Here is a 25754-nt window from a genome sequence, read left to right as displayed (position 1 = left end):
AAAGCATGTTTAAACCCCTCACCTGATTTTGTTTTCATACAAGAAAAGTTTTGAATGAAGGAAGGATTATGTTCTCTCTATAGCAGTGGTTCCCAACATGGGGCACACACCCTGTAGGGGAGCAATTTGATTTTTAAGGGGGGCAATTCGAGAATGAGTTAATAACAGTGAATTTTTTTGCATTTATGGTTATAGGGGCCTCATATGCAGTATATAAATATATATTGTCACATATTTATGCATTTCAGTTCTCTATTATATGTTTTGAAACTTTATTTGGTATTTTTTCATATCACTTCATATTATTTTTTTTTAACAATTTCTTAGTGATTTCTTCCTCAGTACTTCAGCTGTCCTTTCGTTCTTTTATTTTTCTCTTTCATGGATGTGATATTCTTTGGAAGCTTGTTTAGACCAAGTTAATGGCCTTTTAGGCTTCCTCCACATGAATAGGAGTTCACTTTTTTGAATAATAAGAATTATATGTCACAAGGGGTGCATCAGGATTTTAGAGATGCTTAGGTGGGGCTTGGCTAAAAAAGGTTGCGAACCACTGCTCTATACCCTCCTATAAACAATCACTACAAAACATTCATGTCAAGTTATAATTTTAATTGTTATTTATTAATCACATTGGTGTATTTTTCATTAGTTAATGTATTCAACAAATATTTGGTGAAATGTAGCATTTCAGGCAGTGTTCTGGACTCAGGGATTTGGAGTGGTCTAATCTTTATTATCTAAAATTATATTGATATAATCAGTCCATCCTCAAGGAGTTTTTTCTCTTCTGCCAGCATGTTCTCAAGTATAACTGACAATGGGCCCATTAAACTGTCTCTCTTTAGAGTGCTTCCTAAGTGAAATTAGACATTTATTTAATTGTATTCTCAACCTCCCTGTTGAAGGGATCCCATCCCAGAAAGTTTCCTCTCCTTTGCTCTCATCCTGTCCATTCACGTGCTTCCTGTCCTCTCAGACCCTCCCAGAATTAAAGTGTACACCTAGGGAAGGTCTTAGTGTTTAATAGCTCAAGTAAGTGGAAATCAGTTTGTTAATCTCTCAGAAGTTCCTGGGAAATGTTATAAAATTGGACACTCCTGTATGGAACAGAATCCACCCTGGCTGATTCACTCTCCCTAAGCCACTGAGAACATTTCTTTCTCTATGGCTGGTCTTTGTCAAAAGGTCCTGAAGTTCCTGTGCACCGCCAGTCTGAGTGGCATGCTAGAGAGACCACTGAGTAGGAACTAAGCTAGGGACAACCTGTATCAGCCCAGCTGCTTCTAATTCTGTTACTGTGGTGGGAGGTGATTTTCTGATATTTTAGACAAGTGTACCAGTCTTTTACAGTGGAACTGGAGAAAAGTGTTTTTTCTATCTCCATAGCTCTAGTAACCACCTGGTTAGGTGCACATAAGCTGATTCCACTTGATCAAAATGTTTTTTATTCCATTCTATTTCAAAAATATATTTTGGTATCAATTGATCTATTTTAATACCTATCTCATCAGTTTCTTTTCTAATGCTGATTTGATTTAATAATGTTATTTCTAGCTCTCCTAATTGCTTTTTTTTTTATCCCAACAGTTGGACAACATACATGTTCTTCAGCATTTTGAACCTCTGGAAAGTATGTATAATTAGCTCAGTAGTGATTGGCAGTATTTGAACAGGGTGGAAATGCGCATTATCCAATGTCTATGTCCTTATTTATATTGACCACTTTTTAGTGATTCAAAGAGAAAATGATATCCTCTTTTCAGGAAAGTAATGAAAAGTATTGTATAATTTTATATATGTATGCATCATATGTAAGTTTTAGACTTTGCAAAGATTTACATTTTATCTGGACAACTGCCCTGCCTTTACCCATCCCAGCTCCTCCATGTTAACTCCTCATGGATGAGCAAAATAAGGAACCAGAATCTCAATTAGTCAGGCACATCATAGTTAGCTAATCAGTGGCAGAGCTGCAAATCTGCTAAGTTCTAGCCCAGTGTCTTATTCACTTATATGGTTGTATAATTGTTTTCTGAATTCAAGTACTCTCAGAATATTGTTTCAATCTTTGCTTATGTGGGAAAGGCTTAAAAATTATTTTACACTGGACTTCTTAAAATAAGTGTTTCAAATTTTTAAAATTACTTGCTTATAAGGCATACAAATTATTTTAACATTCTAATAAATTATACATATTTTACCTGAAATTTTATCAAAGCTATTCTACTTTAAGCCCCAACAAGGACTTATTTTTTATTAAAGTACTAGGGGCCCAGTGCACAAAATTCGTGCACGGGGACGGGGGGAGTCCCCTCAGCCCGACATGCACCCTCTATCATGTTCTGGGACCCCAGCTGCTCTGGGCCTAGGCATGGGCCTACAGGCTAGGGGTGGCCTGGCTCCCAAGGATGCCTGTCCCGGGGACACAAGCCTTTTAGTGCCAGCACGTGTGCAAGTGGCCGCAGAGCGAGCACCTCCGTTGGCGCCCACGCACGCACTCCAGTGGGGCGGGAGCTTCCCCGGCTTCCACGCACGTCGCCCCAACCCAGGCTCCTTGGTGCCTGTGTGCATGTGCCAGCTGGGCAGGAGCTTCCACTGCATCTGCATGCGCCACCCCGCCCCGGCTCCCCGGCACCCGCGCTTGGGCAGGAACTTCTCCAGCATCACCGTGGCGACATGGGGGAAGTATCTGCCCCGCCCCTGGCTGCCTGATGCCTGTGTATGCAAATTAACCCACCATCTTTGTTGGGTTAATTTGCATACCACTCATTGACCAGTGGGCGTGGCTTGTGGGCATCATGGAGGTCAATTTGCATGTTTCTCTTTTATTATATAGGATAGTTGACATGTAAATTATATTAGTTTCAGTTGTACAGCATAGTGATTCAGCATGTATATTCCTTATGATGTGATCACCAGAATAAATTTAGTTATCTTCTGTCACCATACAAAGTTATTACAATATTATTGACTGTTTCCTATACTGTATATTACATCTCCATAACTTTATTTGTTTTTAATAATTGGAGGTTTATATCTCTTCTTCCCCTTTTTGAGAACCGCTTAAATACTTCTAATGTAAGATGTTTTCCTCATTTTATTTTTCAGTGATAACACGTTTTGAAACTAATAATAAATATGATATTAAAAACAACCTGGACCAGATGGTGTACATTGTAACCGAAGACACAGACGACTTTACCAGGAATGCTTACCGGACACTAAGGCCCTTTGTCCTCCGGGTCACTGACTTTATGGGCCGAGAAATCATGACAATGCAGAGACCCTTCAGATGCACCTGCTGTTGCTTCTGTTGTCCCGCCACAAGGCAAGAGGTTAGAGGATGGAAGTCTAATCCATTATTTCTTTCTGATCCAGCTATTCACACATGGCTGTGCTCTTTCCAAAACTATACTGGGGGGTTTTCACTGGCCCTGCCAGTCAGAATGCAGCAGGTCAGTGAGAAGGGAGGAAGCCAAATTTTCTCACCTAAGGCAAATCACAAAGGGCTTTTTCTTGGGTTTATGCTCTTTAGTGCTAATGGGTGGGTAAAGCAAAATTATTTATTTAGTGACCAGAATTCTATGAGCTGTGTCTACTGAATTAGAAGTTTACCTATCACCTAAAACAGGAGTCACACATTTACCTAAATGTCCCCAGATAAGGTATGCTAAATGTAAACATATCTATATATATAAAAGCTTAAGCGAGCATTACGATTGAATGATTGGAACAACTGGTCAACCAGTCACTATGACTCGTGCTGACCACCAGGGGGCAGATGCTCAACACAGGAGCTTCCCTCTGGTGGTCAGTGCACTCCCATAGCCAACTGCCCACGGCCCCTGCCCCAGGCTAGCCAACCTCCCGCAGCCCCTCTTCCCACCCTCCAGCTGGCCAGCCAACTTCCCATAGTCCCTCCAGCTGGCCAACCTCCTGCGATCCCTCCCCCCTGCCAGCTAGCCCCCCTGATAGGCCTCGATCGCCAGCTAGGCCGAAGGACCCCACCTATGCATGAATTTGTGCACCGGGCCTCTAATACTTTTAGAATTCGAAGGGCCTTTAAATACTTTTACTCTACCCATCACAACCTGTACCTGTTGGTGTGCCTGCTAATGGTGTACATGGTGAGTGGTGGTGCTGGAACTAAAAAGCAGATATTCTGAGTTAGTTTGGTTACTGTTATACACCTGTTTAGTTCTAGGAAAGTTGTTTGCTACAGGGAAATAAAAGCAGTTTTAGAGAGAGGTCTAAGAGAACTTGAATTTCAGATATACCACCTACTTAAATTTGGACAATTTATTTAACGTCTTTGAGCCTCAGTGTTGTACACTGGACAGAGCAATAGCCCCTTAATTACTGTGGTATTTAAATGATAAGTACAGCATTTACTATAGTAATTTATATACTACTAGAGGCCCGGTGCACAAAAATTTGTGCACTCGGGGTCTGGGTCCCTCAGCCCAGCCTGTGCCCTCTTGCAGTCTGGGACCCCTTGGGGGATGACCACCTGCTGGTTTAGGCCTGCACCCCGGGGGATTGGGCCTAAGCTGGCAATCAGACATCCCTCTGGCAGCCCGGCAGCCCTTGGGGGATGTCCACTTGCCAGCGGGGAGCACACCTAAGCTGCAGTCGGACATCCTTAGCACTGCTGAGGCAGGAGAGGCTCCCATCACCACTACTGTCCTGGCAGCCATCAGCCTGGCTTGTCGCTGAGCAGAGCTCCCGCCTGTGAGAGCGCACTGATCATCAGAGGGCAGCTCCTGCATTGAGCGTCTGCCCCCTGGTGGTCAGTGTGTGTCATAGTGACCAGTCATTCCCAGTCTTTCTGCTGTTAGGGTCAATTTGCATATTACCTTTTAACTATATAGGATAGAGGCCTGGTGCACGGGTGGGGGCCTGCTGGTTTGCTGTGAAGGGTGTCCCGGATCAGGGTGGAGGTCCCGCTTGGGCGAGGGTCTGATGGCTGTTTTCAGGCTGGACACACCCCCTTCAGGGTGGGGGTCCCCACTGGGGTGCCTGGCCAGTCTGGGTGAGGGGCTGAGGGCCATTTTCAGGCTGGCCTGTGACTGAAGCTCCTAGCCTCACCTTTTTTTTTTTTTTATTCTGGGATTTATTTACCTTCTATAATTGAAACTCTGTTGCCTTCACTGGTGCTCCCAGCTCTGAGGCTGTGGCTGGCTGAAAGCAGGTATCTGGAGTTTGTTTAGCTTCTATAATTGAAACTCTGTTGCTTTTGGAGGTGTTGCTTTTGGAGCTCAGAGCCGGGCCATGGCAGGCGGAGAACTTTGCTTCCTCCATCACTGGAGCAAGCAAACCTCCTGCTTGCTTCAGCTGTGTGGCTGCCGGCCGCCATCTTGGCTGGCAGTTAATTTGCATATCTTGCTGATTAGCCAATGGGAAGCATAGCGGAGGTACGGTTAATTACCCTTTTTGTCTTTTATTAGATAGGACTAGTGGCCCAGTGTACAAAATTTGTGCACGGGGCTGGGGGAAAGGGCGGTGTCCCTCAGCCCGCCTGCCCCCTCTCCAATCTGGGACCCCTCAGGGGATGTCTGACCCCTTGGGGGATGTCCGCTCACATTGACCTTCTCGTCCCCAACTGACCGCCCCCCCTTGCCGGCCTGATCGCCCCCAACTGCCACCCGCTGCCGTCCTGCTTGCCACCAACTGCCCCACTCTGCTGGCCTGATCGCCCCCAACAGCCCCCCCTTGCTGGCCTAATTGCCCACAACTGCCCCCACTGCCAGCCTGCTTGCCCACAACTGCCCCCCCTGCCAGCCTGATCACCCCCAACTGCCCTCCCTGGCTGGCCTGCTCACCCCCAACTGTGCCCCCCTGCTGGCCTGCTTGCCCCCAACTGCCCCCCCCACTGGCTTAATAGCCGCCAACTGCCCTCCTCTGCCGGCCTGCTCTCCCCCTATTGCCCCCCTTGCTGGCCTCATGGTCCCCATCCCCCCCTCCCTGCCGGCCTCATGGCCCCCAACTGCCCTCCTGGCTGGCCTGCTTGCCCCCAACTGCCCTCCTGGCCAACCTCATGGCTCCCAACTGCCCTTCCCTGCCAGCCTCATGGCCCCCAACTGCCCCCCCACCGGCCTAGTCACCCCCAACTGTGCCCCCCTGCCAGCCTGATTGTCCCCAACGTCCCTCCACTGCCAGCCTACTCGCCCCCAACTGCCCTCCCCTCCTGGCCTGATCGCCCCTAACTGCCTCTGCCTCAGCCCTGCCACCATGGCTGGAAGAATGTCTGGAAGATCTCCCGGTCTAATTAGCACATTAACCCTTTTATTAGTATAGATAGTCCTTTCTATGCATATACTTTTAAAATTGAGATATTAATAGCACCTAGTTCATGGGATGATTATTTTGCAGATTAAATAGCAATAAATGTCAATTTCTTACAACAGTGCCTGACAAATATTACAGTGCTCAATGGATATTAACTACTGTTGTCAGATATCTTACTTTTTTATCATTTCTGTCATGTGTGTTTGTGTGTGTCTGTATATTTGAGTTGAATTTCCATCTCTTATCCTTAATGCTTTTATTTAGCAAGCATTGTTTGTTTGTTTTTGTTTGTTTTTTTATATTTATGAGATGGGCTTTGTAAATCAAAGCCTATAGGTCAGTGGTTCTCAACCTGTAGGTCGCAACCCCTTTGGCAGTCGAACGACCCTTTTACAGGGTGCCTAAGACCATCCTACATATCAGATATTTACATTACGATTCATAACAGTAGCAACATTACAGTTATGAAGTAGCAACGAAAATAATTTTATGGTTGGATCACAACATGAGGAACTGTATTTAAAAGGCCAGAAGGTTGAGAACCACTGCTATAGGTGCAGCCTTCCATGATTATAGTTATCCAGGATAGAGTAAAACAAATCAGTATTACAGCCTTAGTCCAGTATATGGAATTTTTGTCCCACAGCATTATCTAGATTTTTTTCTGATTTCTCCAGTTTGACATGTGCTTATGGGTACGTGTGTGTGGTTTATCAGCTATATAGATTCCTGTATCCACCACCACAATTCAAATACCAAATAGTTTTATTACCATAAAAAACTCCTTTATAACCACACCTACCTCTTCTCTTCTCTTCAGCCCTAACCCCTAACAACCACTAATCTGTTCTCCATCTCTATAACTGTCACTTCAAGAATATCATAGAAATATCGCTTCTCGGCCTTTTGGCTAAGATCAAGTGAAGAATATCATAGAAATAGAATCATATAGTATGGAACCTTTAAGGACTGGCTTTTATCAACATAAGTTACCTTGAGGTTCATACAAGTTGTGACATGTATCAATAGTTCATTGCTTTTTATGGTTGAATGATATAGATTATTATAAAACTAATTTATTTGCATCCAATTTTTTCTTTTTTTTTTTTTATCTCAAGACAACTTAGAGCACAGTTCCAGGAAGCTATCAAATTTATATGTTTGTATATGTGTGTGATTTTATATATATGAACAATAATATCTTAATTTGACAATTCATGAAGATGTGTAGTCTTGCCCTGATGAGATGCAGGAGACCCAAAAGTCTTAAGAAAGTATATAAAACACCAGGAAAATCATCAGTAGAACTTTTCCTTTGGTCTTTTAACAAATAATTTAATTTTGTGACTCTTGTTATTATTAAACTAGAGGCCCAGTGCACGAAATTTGTGCATGGAGGGGGGGGGTTCTCTCAGCCCAGCCTGCACCCTCTCCAATTGGGGACCCCTTGAGGGATGTCCGACTGACAGTTTAGGCCAGAACCCTGTGGAATCGGGCCTAAACCAGAAGTCAGACATCCCTCTCACAATCTGGGATGCCTGGCTCCTATCTGCTCACCTGCCTGCCAGCCTGATCACCCCTAACTGCCCTCCCCTGCCGGCATGATCTCGCCCCCAACTGCCCTCCTCTGCTGGCCAATTTGGTTCTGGTTGGTTGGTTTCTATGCCAGTCAGCATCAAAAGCTCTGCCTCCTAGACAGCCATTGGCCCTTCACAGCACCCAGATTTGGTTCTGATTGGTCATTTCCTATGCCACTCAGCATCTCTGGGCCTATCTCCGGGCCTGATCAGAGAGGCAGGGCAGAACAGCAGCCTCCGCAGAGGATGCAAGAGAAAGAAAGGCCTGGCTGCTGGTGAAGCCCGGAAAGAAAGAGGGAGAGAAAGAGAGAGGCAATTAATGATCAATAGCTGCCACTGAGGCTGCGGATCAGACCCTGCCTCTCTCTCTGGGTCTCAGCCCTCTGGGCAGTCAGTGCTGGGTAACCAGGCTGTAGTGGGGCAGTCAGTGCTGTGTTGCAGCAACCCAGCACTGACTGAAGGACTTCTGGGTTGGTCAGCCTTTGGTCGTGATCGTTCATTACGATCCTGGGCTTTTATATATTAGGATAGTAGAGGCCCGGTGCACAAAATTCGTGCATGGGTGTGTGTGCGCCTCAGCCCGACCTGCATCCTCTCCAATCTGGGACATCCCTCTCACAATCCAGGACTGCTGGCTCATAACTGCTCACCTGCCTGCCTTCCTGATTACCCCTAACGGCTTCTGCCTGCCAGTCTGATCGCCCCCCAGCTGCCCTCCCCTGCCGGCCCAATTGCTCCAAAACTGCCCATCTATGCTGGCCTGATGGCCCCAACTGCCCTCCCCTACTGGCCTGGTCGCCCCCAATTGCCTTCCCCTCGAGCCTGGTTGCCCCCAACTGCCCTCCCCTGCTGGCCTGATTGCCCACAACTGCCCTCCCCTGTCGGCCGTCTTGTGATGATGTGAGGGCACCGCGGACCACCTAGGCTTTTATTAGTATAGATGAAGTTCTTAGTTCTTCCCAAAGGAATACTATAAATATAATTAGCTGAAAGAGAGCATTGGACAACATTAAAACTCCTTTTAAAATGGTTTTATATACCCATAACACATTCTGTTGCTTTCCCAACATACAGGCTTCAGAATGCTTCTTTTCTGGTTTGTTTTCTTCAATAATTGTCATGTCTGACATGTAAATCTAAGAAGTTGGTTTGATACTGTTTCTGTGTATTCTGCCATAAGATGTAAGACACCTAGATAAGACACATGATCTTTGTTAAAGCACATAAAGCAGCATGAGCATTAGCATGTTTACGCAAGTCCCCTTGTCTCCAAGTTCTATGAGGTTGACTTGGGGGAGCCCAGAGAGATGCTACATATACAGCTGAGGACACCGAGCTTGGAGAACTGGCCATTATACAGTTAGTAACTTTGTCTCAGAGGGAATCATGACCTCATTTCTCAAGGCTGTTCACTAAAATACAAGCCTAAGAAATAGCCAGGTAAAGTGGAAGACAGTTCAGAGTAACAATTCCCCAGTCCACAAATGGATTAAGGATACATCTAGGTTTTGTGTATGTGTATTTATATGTATATAACATCCTCCCCTCTGTCGTGCTTCACTTGCAGCTAGAGGTGCAGTGTCCTCCTGGCATCACCATTGGCTTTGTTATGGATCACTGGAACCTGTGCCGGGCGGTGTACAGCATCCAAAATGAGAAGAAAGAAAATGTGCTGAGCATTCGTGGGCCATGCTCAACCTATGGCTGTGGCTCAGATTCTGTGTTTGAGGTAAACAAATATAAAAATAATGTTTCTTCTATTTTTTCTGCGTGTACTAACACACTTCAGAATGATTTGGTTTAGATCATTTTTCATGTGAATCAATAAATTAGTATGAGGAGTTAACTGGTTGACATTATGTGATTTTCAAATTATTGTTACTGGATTGATTAATGTTTTCTAAAATGTAAGATCTTTTAAAATGATTTTAGTGTTTTGTAAAGATAAGAGAAACCATTAAAACATTAATCCTGAGAGTAAGTAGCCTGACATACATTTATTTAATTCTTGGTTGTATTTAATTAACTGTTTTTTACGAAAGATTTCCAGGATCAGAAAATAAGTCCTGAGGAATGAAAGTGCCCACCTTCTCACAGAACCTGTGGCCCCCGAGGTTATGCATGTTGCTTATTTGCAGAATAGAAGTTTGTGTCCTCAGGAAACAGGACAATGCTGATAACATAGATAAAACTCATAGCTGTAACATTTTTTCAGGAAAAAGAAAAATCCTTTTGTTTTGCCTTTATGGATACAAAATGATTGCATATAATCCTGTGAATCTGACAAAGGAGATGCCTAGAAATATTTCATGAGCTTCTAGGAATCCTTTCTGAATGCCTTGTAATTCAGCAAGGCTCATCATCTAAAATTGCTCCTTCTAGTATTGCCCATGACACCCAATAACTTCCCTTAGTTCTCAGTTTACTTTACCATGTCATCAAGCATTGCTTATTTTTTAAAAGACCATGTGGAGAAATAGAAAATATAGATAAGCTAGATTTCAGGGTCAGGCTGTGTGGGATCATTCTGATCACTGAAAGTCAGTGTCTGACTGTTTTCCCTCTGGCAAGTGCCAGTGTTCCCCTTATGGAAGCTGAAGTCCTTTGGGATCCTGGCATAATTTAAGAAGATTGATTTGTTTGGCACACATAAGTTTAAGTGTTTATATGGAGTTTGTGAAGTGCACAGAACCATGCCTCATGTGTTTCCGTAGACTAGATTCTAATCCTTAATTCCCACCCTTTGCTATATGGAGAACTTCAAAAAAATCAGTTCAAGTCATACCTCCCTAATAACTCATTTGAAGATGAAGAAAGAGCATTGGCCTGAAAAGTATAAGATATACAATATTAGTTACCATAAAGTCTAATTCTTATCTTCCTAGGTAAAAGCCATCGATGGTGTCTCTAACATCGGCAGTATTATTAGAAAGTGGAATGGTTTAATGTCAGCCATGGGCAATGCTGACCACTTTGACATTCACTTCCCATTAGACCTGGATGTGAAGATGAAAGCTATGATTTTTGGAGCTTGCTTCCTCATTGTAAGTCTTTTGCTTTTGAGTTATCTTGAGAGAATTATTCTTTCTGATAAGAAGCAGTGTAGTAGAAAGGCAATAGCTTTGAAACTAGACCAAGTTCTGTCTCTACCACTTATTAGTTACACTAGAGGCCTGTTGCAGGAAGATTCCTGCAAGAATAGGGCTTCCTCGGGCCTATTCCTGCAAGAATAGGGCTTCCTGAGACCGTAGTGAAGCAGAGAAGGGAGCAAGGCCCACCCAGGCGGGCTTCGCTCCCTTCTCCGCTGCCTCGCTCCTTCCCTTCGCCGCTTGGCCCTCGGCTCCCTTCCTTCTCCGCTGCCTCGCTCCTTCCCTTCGCCGCTTGGCCCTCGGCTCCCTTCCTTCTCCGCTGCCTCGCTCCCTTCCTTCTCCGCTGCCTTGCTCCCTTCCTTCCCCTCTGCCTCGCTTCGTCCCTTCTCCGCTGCCTCGCTCCCTTCCTTCTCCGCTGCCTTGCTCCCTTCCTTCCCCTCTGCCTCGCTTCATCCCTTCTCCGCTGCCTCGCTCCCTTCCTTCTCCGCTGCCTCGCTCCCTTCCTTCCCCTCTGCCTCGTTTCGTCCCTTCTCCGCTGCCTCGCTTCCTCCCTTCTCTGCTGCCTCGCTTCCTCCCTTCTCTGCTGCCTCGCTCCCTTCCTTTTCCACTGCCTCGCTTCCTCCCATGTCCTCCACCTCGGCTCCCTCCCTTCTCCACCACTTTGCTCCCTCCCGTGTCCGCTACCTCAGCTCTGCACCTATCTCTGCTACCTCCGATCTGTTCCCTTCTCTGCTTCTTGGCTCCCTTCTGCAGTGCTTGGCTTCCTTCTACACTGTCTTCAGTCTTCGCTGGGCACCTATGTATGCAAATTAACCACCATCTTTGTTGGGTTAATTTGCATACTCTTCTGATTGGCTGGTGGGTGTAGTGAAGGTACAGTCAATTAGCATCTTTGTCTTTTATTAGTGTAGATATTTTGTAAAGTGTTTATACTTGCAAGCCTCAATCTCCTTGTCTATAAAATGAATATAAAAATACTTCTATTTTCAAGGTTATAAATGTTAACTACCATATGAATAAAGGGGCAAGAGAGTGCTTGGAAGGTATTAGGCATGTTATTAATTATTTTTATTACTTAAAAAAAACACCTAACTGCCCTAGCCAGTTTCGCTCAGTGAATAGAGCATCAGCCTGGGGACTAAAGGGTCCCACATTCGATTCTGGTCAAGGGCACATGCCCAGGTTGCAGGCTAGATCCCTAGTATGGGGCATGCAGGAGGCAGCTGATCAATGATTCTCTCGCATCATTGATATTTCTATCTCTCTCTCCCTCTCCCTTTCTCACTGAAATCAATAATATATATATATATATATATATATATATATATATATATATATATATATATATACACTAGAGGCCCAATGCACAAAATTTGTGCAAGAGTAGGCCTTCCTTCCCTTGGCTGCCGGCACCGGCTTCCCTCTGGCAGCCGGAACCCAGGCTCCTCTTGGAACCCCAACTTCCTCCAGAAGGTCGTACAGAACGACACTTTTATTATTATAGATAGATGAGTAGCCTAGTGCACGAAATTCGTGCACGGGGGTGGGTTGTCCCTCAGCCCGGCCTGCACCCTCTCCAATCTGGGACCCCTCGAGGGATGTCCGACTCACAATCCAGGACCACTGGCTTCTAACTGCTTACCTGCCTGACTGCCTGATTACCCCTAACCATTCTGCCTGCTGGCCTGCTCGCCCCCAACTGCCCCCCCCCACTGTCCTGATCACCCCCAACTGCCCTCCCCTCCTGGCCTGATCACCCCTAACCGCCTCTGCCTCAGCCCCACCACCATGGCTTTGTCCGGAAGGTCTCCTGGTCTAATTAGCATATTATCCTTTTATTAGTATATATATTTTTTAAAGCCTATCCTGTGACTTCTTAACGAAATAAAATAACTCTAAAGCTGATGTCCTTTTTCTCCACCTCACTGTCTCTCTGTCAGTGTACTACTTGGTGTTACACTGTCCTTAGATTTATTAGGTGCAGTCCCCTTGCTGTATTTCTGACTAATTAGTGGTTAATAGTCATAAGTAAAGCATAGAAATAAAATTGATAATATTTACCCAAAATATCTCACTAACATATTGCATTTGGTATATTTAGCATATTTAATATTGATTATCAAGTTTTTTTCCTTTAACAATAAAAATTTAATTAGTATTCCAAATGGAGAACATATTGGCTAACAACAGTTTTAAGTATGTAATTGCTGCTCTTTATATTAAGTCCTCTTTATAAAGATTTATCAGATTTCTTAACTGGTCTGGGAGGATTGCCAGATAAATTATAAAGGATAATATTTTATGCATTACATCAAATTATTTATGTATTTATATACATAATGCTCTCTCTCCCTCTCTCTCTCTCTCTCTCTTTTTCCAATTTCAGGACTTCATGTATTTTGAAAGATCACCACAACATTCATCAAGATAGATGGACAAAGAAAATCAGCAGTTAATGGTTTTTTAAAAGTTAGAAAAGTTGGATTGGGCTTACAGTCAACCCTCAATTATTTGCAAATATATTTACCTGCTTTTGCAGACTACTTTTATTTCATGTTAGCTCTGACAGGCAGCCTGAGAGTGTAAGAACACAGTCTAATGTGCATTTCAGTTGAGAATCTGTCTCGTTGTCTACTTGTTAAACTAGGAGTTCATCCTGAAAAAGCTTTGACTCATTAATGCCGGGGTCCAACCCCAGCAGGTCCAGGGGTCCCCAAAGGTGTGGATGGAGTCGGCGAAGAAGGAATGACACAGAGACAGCGTTCAGTTGATCAGAAGCCTAGCCAGGATCTCTAGCCAGGATCTCCAGCCAAGTTCTGGTTTGGATCTCCAGAGAGGTTCTGCTGTTTATTGTCTTGTTACAACCATATTTATCCCAGTTGATTTTAATCCTGTCAATTTCTATTACAAAGGTTAGGGCGTTTCTTATCTCCATTCCAGGGAGTAAAGATTATGTAGCTTAAGCATGATTGTTTGTAGTGATTAACTACCCGCCTGGCACTTAGTTAAGGAGTTTCATCCCCTCCCTGACTTCAGGGAAAAATTCCTACCTGGGGAAACAACCTTTCTAGGAGAGGCATCCCCTCCCTGACTTCAGGGAAAAATTCCTACCTGGGGAAACAACCTTTCTTGGAGAGGTGACCTTGGTTAAAACACACAGCGCTAAGGGGAGCAAACATATTAAGAACAGTATGCTATATACGCCAGGTCCCTTGAAACATATGCTGTGCAGATGTTTCTTTCCTGCAGCGACTGTGTCAAGCAGCAAGGATGGACCGGCTTCCGGCAAATTCCCCCTTTTTTATTTTTTAAATGATAGCACATGCAAATCAGTGGCCACCTCTCAGATTGGGCCATTTAAGTCTCGGAAGAAGAGTGGCAAGCAATGATAGTGAGCATAACTATAAACATAGTGGATGGAGTGCACAAGGAGCCCCATTCTTGTAGAAGGTTGTAGCCTCTTCAGTCAAGGGATTTCAGCTGTCCTCAAGTTGTTGGTTTGATTGTCTTTGTTGGTCTGGCTAGCGGGCGGCGTCACTGGCGACAGGCTTCCGAAGCGTCAGCGAGTTGAAGGACTGCATCAAAGGGTCCATCAGGGCCGTGGTTGATGGTGGTGTCTGTGTCCGAGGAGGAGTAAGCTGTGCCCTCTGGGTCAGCTGATATGGAAGATGGAGGGTAGTAGAGAGCAAAAGAACTACAAGGCAGGGGAGTGTTTAGAAAAAAGAGGGAGAAGAAAGGGAAGAAGGCAGCATCCTGACACAGCCCTTTCCTTCAGCTTCCCCTTTCCCTGTGGTCCCAGGTAGAAATGGGAAGCAAGTCCTGTTGCAGTGAGAGGGCAGCTGCTGTCAGCCAGTCTCTGTCTTTACCTGGGTCCCGATCTGAGCTGGGCATGGGAAGCAGGAAGCAGCCATGGGGACAGGAGACCTTCCTCAGAAGGGGCGAGTGTTCAAGCCCCTGCACCATTGGGGAGGGGGGTCTGTGCCCCATCTTTGTTGCACCCCAAGTTTTCTCCTACTGGCCCCCGACTGTGCCTGTCTTAGGTTGCCCCACCCTGTGGAGTCTTACCCGTCGTTGACTACCAGCCATCTCTGGGCCAAGTAGGGTGATGTGAGGTTCAGTTTTGTCTCCTTGATAGCCTATGTCCCTCTGGCCTCCATGCCCAGCAACTGCCTTTGGATTCCCTCGCCTGCTGGCGGGGCTCTGGCATTGATCATAGGGAACTCAGGTTTCTTCTCTAGAGAGGGCCCAGCTTACGCCATTGGGCCAGAGACAGATCCATGGTACCAGCCACCATGCGGCTTCAACCTCAGCATGAACAGAGAGCTCAGGCAACAGCTATGGGCAACTGGATTGTAAGAAGAGGGTCCCTCTTGACACAAGGGTAAGAGGGGCCAATACAGGACAAAGGAGAGTCCTGGAACAGGGCTTTCTCAGCCCAGGATGTCAGGCTCTTGGCACAAGACAACTCCATGTATGGGGCATATACCAAACACCCCTAGTCACGGCATAAAAGGGAGGTGCCCTTCCTGGAACAGTAGGGTAGGGAGATTCTAGAAAACGCTGTGTTCAGGAAAGAAGGAGAAAGGCCAAAGAACCAGCAAACAAGTAGTTAGATTTTAAAAAAAGGAAAAAGGAAAGGAGATGTGGGGCAAAGCTGGGACATGTGGAAAGACAAAACGGAGGCACATGTGATCCTCCCAATAGACAGATTGTTCCAGCTCAGGGCTGCACATCTGCTGCAGACGGGCACTGGTCAGGTGTGCCTGCAGCGACTGTGTCAAGCAGCAAGGATGGACCGGCTTCCGGCACATTAACCCAGTAAATGTAGATATGATGAGCTGGAAAACACTTGAATATAAGATAGGGGAAAATGAATCCCAGAGTTCTCACATTAATAGCTAATGTTCATCCACATATCCTCTCACCAACGACAAATTTGACTCGAGGTGAAAAGAACAATATTCTTCATCTTTAAAAACAAAAGGCAGGCAGGCAGAAGTATTCTATTTTATTGTACAAGGAACATTTTACCTGTGCACATGTATCAACGCCTCATTTTGCAAAATTTATAAAAGTTTCAATGGAAAACTTGGTTTCATTATCAAATAAAACTTTTTTATCATAATGTTTATGTTTTCCATGCCTGTCCCCTTGTTCATGGACAGTCAAAGAACTGCCTTATACCAGGTGTACCAGTTAATAATGCAGATTTTTTTCACTAGATGGAGTTACACATATGTTGATATATATATATATATATATAATTTGATATGTATGCTATTTTGTTGTATTGACAGCAAGCTTCAAAACTTCATGTCAAATTTGCTGAAGGTATTAACATCATAAATATTTTTATGCTTAAAATGTGGAATTTCATGCCAAAAAAAAAAAAAAGAGCATTTGTGGGAAGTTTTAATTCATTACTTTATTTCGAAGAAAAGTGCCACTGAAAGTTATTGTATACTTTGGGAAGCTTATAGTGAACATGCTCCATCTCAAGATACTTGTGAACGCTGGTTTAAATGCTTTAAAAGTGATGATTTCGATGTGAAAGACAAAGAACGTCCAGGTCAACTGAAAAAGTTTGAAGACCAATAATTACAAGCATTATTGGATGAAGATGCATGTCAAACTCAAAAACAATTTGCAGAAAGATTAAACGTTGCTCAGCAAACAATTTCTGATCATTTACAAGCAATGGGAAAGATTTTAAAGGAAGGAAAATAGGTGCCACATCAACTGAACGAAAGACAAATGGAAAATTGAAAAGTCATCAGTAAAATGTTGCTTCAAGGGCATGAAAGAAAGTCTTTTTTGCGTCGAATTGTGACTGGTGATGAAAAGTGGATTTATTTTGAGAATCCCAAATGCATAAATTCATGGGTTGACCCTGGTCAACCATCAACATCGACTGCAAGGCCAAATTACTTCAGAAAGAAGACAATGCTCTGTGTTTGGTGGGATAAGGAAGGTGTGTATTGTGAGCTTCTAAAACCAGGTGAAACCATTAATACTGATCGCTACTGACAACAAATAATCAATTTGAACCACGCTTTGATCGTGAAATGACCAGAATGTGCCAGAAGACACAGCAAAGTAATTTTGCATCATGATAACGCACCATCATACACTTCAAAATCAGTTAAAGACACGTTAAAAGATCTTGCCTGTGAAGTATTAACCCACCTGCTGTATTCACCAGACCTTGCTCCTTCAGATTACACTTGTTCGTATCAATGGCACAAGCACTTTCTGAGCAGCATTTCAAAATGTATGAAGAAGTGGAAAATTGTGTCTCTGAATGGTTTGCCTCAAAACAAGAAAAATTCTATTGGGACAGTATCCACAAATTACCTGAAAGATGGGGGAAATGTGTAGCTAGCTATGGGCATTACTTTGAATAAAGCACTTCTGATGTTTCTCTGAAATTATCATGTTTTCTTTGATTACAAAATTCGCTATTATTAACCAGTACACCTGGTATATGAAGACAAGGTCAGACTATCAGGAAAAAAGGTGACCAGGACCACAGCCACTCTAGATCTCTTAGCAATTTAGAGATATTGGTGCCCTTATAAAAAGCTTGCATTTAATACATTTAACCTCTTTTGGTCACAGATGCCTTTTATATAAAATATTCTCAGCCAACTCTCTAAGATTGCCTGTTGAACCTTTGTATCTCCTTTGATGTAAAAAAGAGGAGATAACTTTTTTCTTTCAAGAAGATCCCTGATAAAAAAAAAATGTGCTGTTTGTATGGCAAGAGTTGGAGTTTTGTTTTCAAATTTTAAAATGTGACAATGTGAGTAGCACTTTGTAAAAGCAAGAACTATAAATTTTGACACTGCTTATTATTGCTTTGCTGCTTTTTTAAGTAATAGATAAATTTGTATCTATGCAAAGATAATAAAACAAACTTTCTACAGATTATATAGGATGAGTACAGATTATATAAGATCAATTTAGTTAAAGTATAAATTGTACTTGTTTGTATTAACTAATTAACAGCATACTATATCAATGACTATACTGTGACAAATCCGCTTGCTTTTATTGCACTTTAGTAGCCTATCTGGACATGGACTGTGTGTCTTTTTAACACAACCAGTACATTGAATGGAACGTGTTCTTCTGCTTCTTATTAAAAATAATAATAATAAGCTGAGTGCTCTTAGGTTTGGTTATTCTGAGATGAGGGCATTTACCCACACTTCTTATTGAAGTGAAAGAAAGCTGCCTCAGTTTTTAATTATATTCATCTTTTCATGGCAAAAATTGTCTACTCAGTTTCTTGTAATGTTCATTTTTATGCATGACTGCTAGCTTTAAAAAAATGGAAAAACTGCTGCTTTCTAAAATACTAATTACCTTGTATTTGAAAATGTAGTTGTACTCTTACACATATATATTATTCCTTATAATAATGTCTAACATTTTCTATAGAAAATAAAATTATATTCAGAAAATTTATATAAACTTTCATTTTTATTTGCTTATACCCCATTTCAGGACCTGCTGTATAATACTAAAAAAAAATTATTTTTATCATATGACATTTTAAATTTTTGTTCAAAGTTTTTGTGGTATTAACTTCTATCTTACAGTTATGATAATTCCTCTTTCTTTAAGGAAGAATGTCATATTTTATACTACAGTTCATATTTTTATGAATTAATTACCCCAATGTGATGGTATTTGGAGGTAGGCACTTTGGGGGAGGAATAGGCCAGCACCTTGCTCTTGGGCTTACTAGCCTCCAGAACTGTGAGAAATAAAAGTTTGTTGTTTAAGCCACCAGTCTACAGTATTTTTGTAACAGCATCCCAAATGGATTAAGATAGGAGTTTGGTACTGAGAAGGGAGGTGATGCTATAAAAAATACCCACAGGAAGATGATACGTGGTAGAAAGTTTTATTTGCATGGAATTATATCCCTTGATTTTCAAAGTCCCATTTCCTTTAAATCAAATCTGGAAAACGTGCAGCTGGGGATTCAGCAGAGCTAAAAGTAAAGCCAGTGTCCAGAATTTCCATTCTGTGGTGGAGTTGGGTCCAGCAGGGCATCAGACTAATTTTAGTTCATCGGTTTCTTGTATGTGGGGTCCATATGGCTGTGGGCCATGTAGGTGAATGCAGGGGAGCACACCACCTACAACAAGAGAGCCAGGAGCACAAGAGGGCCAACAGAGGGAATTCCCTTTCTTTTGGAGCTTATGTATCTCAGATTTCCCACCCTTGCAGTGGCCAAGCCTATTCTGGCCAATGACCTGCTCCCACTGGGCATGCATCTATTCTTCCTTTGTCCAGTCCCTTCCCCTGGGATCTGTGGCAAACAGACCTGTAAAGTGTCAAATGCTTTCTAGCACAAATGGCATGCCTATATTATATGGCCTTTCCTTTGCTCCTTTTCTGTTATTTAATTAATAACTGAATTAATTACAATGGTGTCAATTTTACCCTCCTCTCCACTATTTCCCCTTATCAATAATTATTTTATTGAGCATCCATTAATTCATTGCTGACCTATTGGCCTGGAGGTCAATTCCTCCCAGTGACACCAACAGCAATCAAGGCTCAGCTATAATGAGACTGTGTACGCAGCCCACAAAGGAGCATACCTAGAGTACCCAGCTCAGGTTACTGGGAGGCTGAGCCACTGGGCCCTACAGAATACTACTATACAAGGCCACTCTACCAATTCCAGGAGACATAGCAGCTCTACCACAGGTTGAGAACCGCTGCTCTAGCATACAGGAGAGACCCTTCATCCCCTGACCCTTGCTGGCTATACTTCTCAAGTGCCTTTGTTTCCTCATCTTTAAAGTGGGAAATAAATGATCCATCTTGATATTGTGAGGATTAAATAAGTTAACAGGAACAAAGCACTTAGCACAGTACCTGGCCCACAGGACCACACTCAGTACGATGGAAACAGAGGTCCAAGAGAGAGAAGATTGAAGAAGCTGTGCTGCTGGCTTTAAAGAAGGAAGAAGGGGCCATGAGCCAAGGAATATATCCAATCTCCAAAATCAGGGAAGGACAAGGAGTCTTCAGATATAACGTAGCTAGATTTTAGCCTTGTAAAACCCAATTTCAGACTTCTAACCCCCAAAACTGTAACAATGGAATTTGTAGTCTTTTGTTACAACACCAAGGAAACTGATATAAATGCTATTATACTGCCTGATACAGAGCAGAAGCTAAATAAATTTGAGAAATTATTCTTACTCCTAATCAGGCCCTGGAAGGCCATGTACCCAGGGCCTTTGCATATGCTATCCCTCCACTTTGAAAACGCTTCCTTCTTTTTTCTGTCTGGCAAGATATTTCTTACTATTTTTATAACACTATTCTCTAATATCTCTGAGCTTTTAAGTTTTCTCCCAGCCCTGAGAGTAAAGTTCATTGTCTCTTCACAGATTGTATTTATTTTGGTGATTTTTTTTTCTCAGCTCCATCACTGGACTGTGAGGTTGTTTGTAGCTCAGGTTAAATGCATCCACTGCAGGATGCTCAGGCAGTGATTCTGCTTGGATGAGTAAATGAATGAGAGAATGAGTGAGTGATTGAGGCCATGAAGGATTGGTGGGATTTGGACAGCCAGTGGTGTTGGCATTTCCAAAGCCAGAAATGGGTTGAGATGATGACGCAAATTCCACAGAGCCATTCATTTCCTTATTGTGGTTCAGCATTGCATACTGAACTATGGGGTTGAGAACTAGAGACAGTTTGCACTATAGAGAACACCAATATAAAAGGTTAAAAAGCCAATAAAAATATTTTTAAGGAACTTCTACTTTAGAATAGTTTGGAAGTTACAGAAAGTTGCAAAGATATTAAACAGAGTTACCCCTACTGTCAATGTCTCACATTAGTACATTTGTCACAACTAATGATTCATATTCTTCATATCTTAATATGCTATTTTTAAGTAAACAAAATATTTTATATAGACTTTCTTGGTATTCCCCAGATGCCTTTTTCTGTTTCAAGACCCCATTCAGAACACCACATCACATCTAGCATTTGGTTCTCTGGACTGTGAGTTTCTTAGACTTTCTTTGTTTTGTATGACCTTGATATTTGAGGAGTACTCCTCAGGCATTTTGTAGGACGACCTTCAGCTTGGGTTTTTCTGAAGTTTTTCCTATAATTAGATTGTGGGCTTTTGAGGGGAAAATACCACAGAGGTGAAGTGCCCTGATCACAATCCTAGCAAGATCCGTGCTCTCAATGTGACATACTGTTTGCCAGGTCTCTCCTTAGAAAGTTGTTATTTTTCTACTTTCCATATTGTACTCTTTGGAAGGAAGTCACTGAGCATTGGCCTCCCTTAAGGGGAGTTATACACCACTCTTTAATGAGGAATAACTAAGATAAATTATTTAGAATTATTAAAAAAAAAAAAAGGGTGGTGGGAATGCAGACTGGGTGCAGCCATTGTGGAAAACAGTATGGAGTTTCCTCAAAAAATTAAAAACGGAACCCCCATTTGACCCAGTAATTCCACTCCTACAAATATATTCCAAGAAATCAGAAACACCAACTAGAAAGAATATATGCACCCCTATGTTCATAGCAGCACAATTTACAATAGCTAAAATTTGGAAACACCCTAAGTGCCCATCAGCAGGTGAGTGGATAAAAAAAAACTGTGGTTCATTTACACAGTGGAATATCATGCTGCTGTAAGAAAGAAATAACTCTTACCATTTGCTACAGCATGGATGGACCTGGAGAGTATTATGCTAAGCAGAATAAGCCAGTTGGAGAAAGATATAAGTATCACATGATCTCACTCATTTGTAGAATATAATAAACAACATAAACTGATGAGCAAAAATAGATCCAGAGACAGAGAAGCGTGGAACAGACCATCAAACCCCAGAGGAAAGGCAAGGGCAGGGTGGGAAGGGTGTGCAGCGGTAAGAGATCAACCAAAAGACTTTTATGCATGCCTATAAGCATAATCAATAGACACAGACAATTGAGCAGGGGGGTGGCCTGTGCTGGGAGGTAGGAGAGGGTTTGGAGAGGTCAATGGGGGGAAAAGGAGATATATGTAATACTAGAGGTCTGGTTCATGAATTCTTGCATGGGTGGGGTCCCTCGACCTGGGCAGCAATTGGAGCTAATAGGGGCCGTGGGAGGTTGGCCAGGGAGAGGGGCTGCAGGTTGGCCAGTGAGGGGAGGGGCCACGAGAAGTTGGCTAGCAGGGGCCAGGGGCCACAGGAGGTTCTGATTGGGGCCATCTAGGCCAGCCAGCTGTGGGGAGGGGCCATGGCGGGTTGGCCAGCTGACACTATCGGGGCAGATCGGGACCGGCCAGCTGGGGGGAGGAACCGCAGGAGGTTGGTCGGCCATGGGAGGTTGGCTGTGGGAGCACACTGATCACCAGGGGGCAGCTCCTGTGTTGATCATCTGCGCCCTGGTGGTCAGTGCACATCATAGCGACCAGTTGTTCAGTCATTCGGTCACTTAGGCTTTTATGTATATAGATTTTTAACAGTAAGGACATTAAAAATAAATAAATAAATAAATAAATAAATAAATAAAACTAGCAGATTGAACTTGAAAAAAAAGTGTGGTGAAGGCCTGGGGTGAGGCAGGGTTGGGAGGAGCAGGTCAAAGGAGGGGAAACTAGGGGACATCTTTACAAAATACTGTCAACAATAAAATAAAAAAGCAGTAATAGTAAGAAGTAGATGGAGTGCTAAGGAATCTTTTCCTCCTTCCATAATTGTGATGAAGAAAAACAAAGATTAGATAAAAGGTGAGAAATATGAAAGCTCTTGGAAAAGGAAGGATAGAACAAAGTTTCCCAGTCACATGGTTTCACCTGGAATCTGGTCAGGCAGCCTACTGTTCTAACTCCATGTTCCTAGTTGTTCAGAATGAGTTTTTGGTGAGTATTCACTGGTATGTGTGTTGGAGGTGGGGTAGGTGCTACGGTTACGGTGATGGTGATGGCTCTGCACATAATATCTAAACAAAAAGTAAATAGCAAATTCTAAAAACATTCAGTAATTAGCCTAATGGTTGTCCATTAGATTTTCTTGTAATTATTAGTTCTGCTGCTTCTCAACAAAGGAGCCAGTCATATGAAATCATAAATTTTTAGATGTGTAATTGCTAAGTTTGCCTCAAGAGTTCATTCCAAGCTAGATGGATATGCATCTGAGCATGTATGGAGAAAAAGTAACCTAATCATGATATAGGTGATATAATGTGACTAACTACCTATATAGCAGCAATGGTGATGATACCAGCTACCTCTCTAGTGCTTCCTATAAAATAGACACCATTCCCATTAAGACATTTCCATATGTTAATTCATTCAATTATCACAACCCAGTGAGATAGACTACTATAATACTTGCCATTTTACAGATGAGAAATAGAGATTTAGGTATCCAGCTTGTGCCCATACCACCATTATTTTCAGCTGGCTCCAGAGGCTACACCTTAAACCACTACTCTCTGTGCTTCTGTGTTGTCAGAGCCAGCAGCAAGAGCACCTCACAGCTCTGCTGGTCTGACTGGCTGTGAGTCCATGTATTCTTCTAAATTCTCCTATCTGACTATGCCAGGGCTGGTTCTTCTCGAACTCTGCCCATTGTACTAACTGTTTGGAACTTAGTCGAAGTTCCTCCTTTATTCTCAGCTCACTAGTAACAGGTGTTGGGTCCAAGCCCCTCCACCTAGGGATGGACCTCCTAGGATGCCGGGTCTTAGATGGAGAAGCCATTAGAGGTTGTGGGTATATATGAGTCTTTATTGCAGAAGCCAGTGGCCATATAGCCATCAGACAAGACAGTCCTTTCACAGCAAAGTCCATACAGGCAGGCAGCCGAATACCAGCTGGTAAACATATCTTTCCCATAAAGCAACACCAGTATCTGTACTCACAGCTATTATCTGAGCAGCTACACGCTGCCTCCTAGACTCACCACCTCACATCATAGCAGTATCTGAGCTCTCTGGTTCAGCAGCTTCTCCTATCTCTCTTACCCAGCTGCTCTCTCTAGCAGACTTCACACACTTCATCCTAGCTGCTCTCTCTCCATTCTCCAACAGACTTCTCACTCCCGCCTCAGCCAACTAGACTGGTCAGTAACCTACTTTTATACCATTTAGACAAAGAAGGCTTCATGCCAATAGTTACATCAATCATATTGGCTACTGAAGGGCACAGTGTACTGTGTGTCCTTGCACCTACTCATGGTATAAGCCTGATTAGGATTCCCAGGCTCAGAGTCCTTGAACATCCTATTTAGGCACATACCCAGAGCAGCCTTTAGCCATTCTGGTGTATTGATAACAAGGTCTCTGTGCTCCCACCATCCTTGACTATCCAGGGACCTGGCATGGTTCCCACATGTGTGATATGTGATTTCCTTGTGTGTTAACAGGAAAATATGGAGAGCCAGCAATAGAGTAAAATAGTAGTGTGTTACTCCTTGTGTTCTCAAGTTCAGGATTATGGCTTGGAAGCCCGTGAGGCTCTGAGGTGGTCTTATCTGAGTGTGTGCTTTCTCTAAGAGGCTTTCTTTTGCTTCTATGGGTGTCCCAGGCTCAGATAAGTTTATTTTGGGAGATTATAGAAACAATACTTTCCTTGAACTGTTTTAAAAACATGTTTACTCAAATTGTCTTAGCTAAAAATCATCCTATATAATAAAAGCCTAATATGCAAATTGACTAAACGGCAGAATGACTGGTGCAATGACCGATCACTATGACGCACACTGACCACCAGGGGGCATATGCTCAATGCTGGAGCTGCCCCCAGCCCGCAGGCACCAGGCCAGCCAAGGGGGTGCCCTCCCCGATCACCCTGCTGGTAGACCCACAGATTGGCCCTGACCATCAGTGAGGCCTAGGAACCCTACCCATACACAGATTTCGTGCACTGGGCCTCTAGTTAAATATAATTTGAGTTTTAATATTTTCATTTTAACAGATAAAAATAGACAGCTAGAAATTAGACAATGTTTTAAAACTCTGGGTTTTGCAGAAATAAGCATGTAGAGGACAGCCCAAGATAGTAATTAGAATGACAAAATGTTCTAGTTTTGTAGCACCACCCGCATTCCACTGTACTATAGGGGGCAGCACTAGCTCATGGATGTTTTTAGAAACCTATGCTCATTTTTTTCAGCCAAGAATATATTGGTACTAATCTACAAGTTTTAAGGAATGAAATTAAAGGATTTTAGAGTTGGAAGGGACATTAAGAACTATCTGCTCTACATTCTAATGTATAAATGATGAAATTAAAGAGAGACTCAGATCATGTATTCAAAGTTATATGGAATCAATAGTAGAACCCGAAGTAAGAGTACAGGTCTCCATTTCTTACTCCAATTTCCTACCACCACACCAAAAATTTAACAATGACTTAAACAATTTTGTGCATCATCTTGCATAACACTGAAATTTTAAGCAATTAAAAAAAACTAAAAACCCAGTTTCAAATTTTTTTAAATGTTCTAAATAATTTGTAAGCTTATGCTTATAGAATCTACCTCAGTGAACCAAACTAATTTCAGAGATCTTCTAGTTATAAAAAAGAAACTAAGTTACTATGTGACAAAAACAACAGAAATATTTTAAATGTTTGTGTCATGGGGAACATAGGGGTGTATTTTATTTCTTCATCCCTTGATACAGTGATATCCATAGTCACCACTCACATCTGAGTTCAACTTTTTTTTTTATTAAATATGTATATTTAGGGTTGTTGTTGTTGTTGTTGTTTGGGGTTTTTTTTTTTTTTTTTTTTTTTTGTGGGTTT

General features: G+C 42.8%; 1 protein-coding gene and 1 pseudogene across 2 annotated transcripts in view; both read left to right on the top strand.

The window, feature by feature from the left end:
- PLSCR4 (phospholipid scramblase 4) overlaps window positions 1-13495 on the top strand; it is a 57335-nt gene extending 43840 nt beyond the window's left edge. For both annotated transcript variants that reach the window (XM_036351707.1, XM_036351706.1), the window contains 5 exons: window positions 1591-1633; window positions 3112-3338; window positions 9436-9597; window positions 10754-10912; window positions 13344-13495. In XM_036351707.1, the coding sequence (XP_036207600.1) occupies window positions 1591-1633; window positions 3112-3338; window positions 9436-9597; window positions 10754-10912; window positions 13344-13388 (636 nt within the window). In that variant the 3' untranslated portion in view covers window positions 13389-13495. The remainder of the gene's footprint in view (window positions 1-1590; window positions 1634-3111; window positions 3339-9435; window positions 9598-10753; window positions 10913-13343) is intronic.
- Window positions 7182-7355, top strand: LOC118677761 (annotated as a pseudogene).
- Window positions 13496-25754: the final 12259 nt, after the last annotated feature.

The sequence above is a fragment of the Myotis myotis genome, unplaced genomic scaffold (genome assembly GCF_014108235.1).
Source record: "Myotis myotis isolate mMyoMyo1 unplaced genomic scaffold, mMyoMyo1.p scaffold_m19_p_2, whole genome shotgun sequence".
NCBI lineage: Eukaryota > Metazoa > Chordata > Mammalia > Chiroptera > Vespertilionidae > Myotis > Myotis myotis.
Note: the sequence above shows the minus strand (reverse complement) of the source record. Positions and strands in the feature narration are given on the sequence as shown.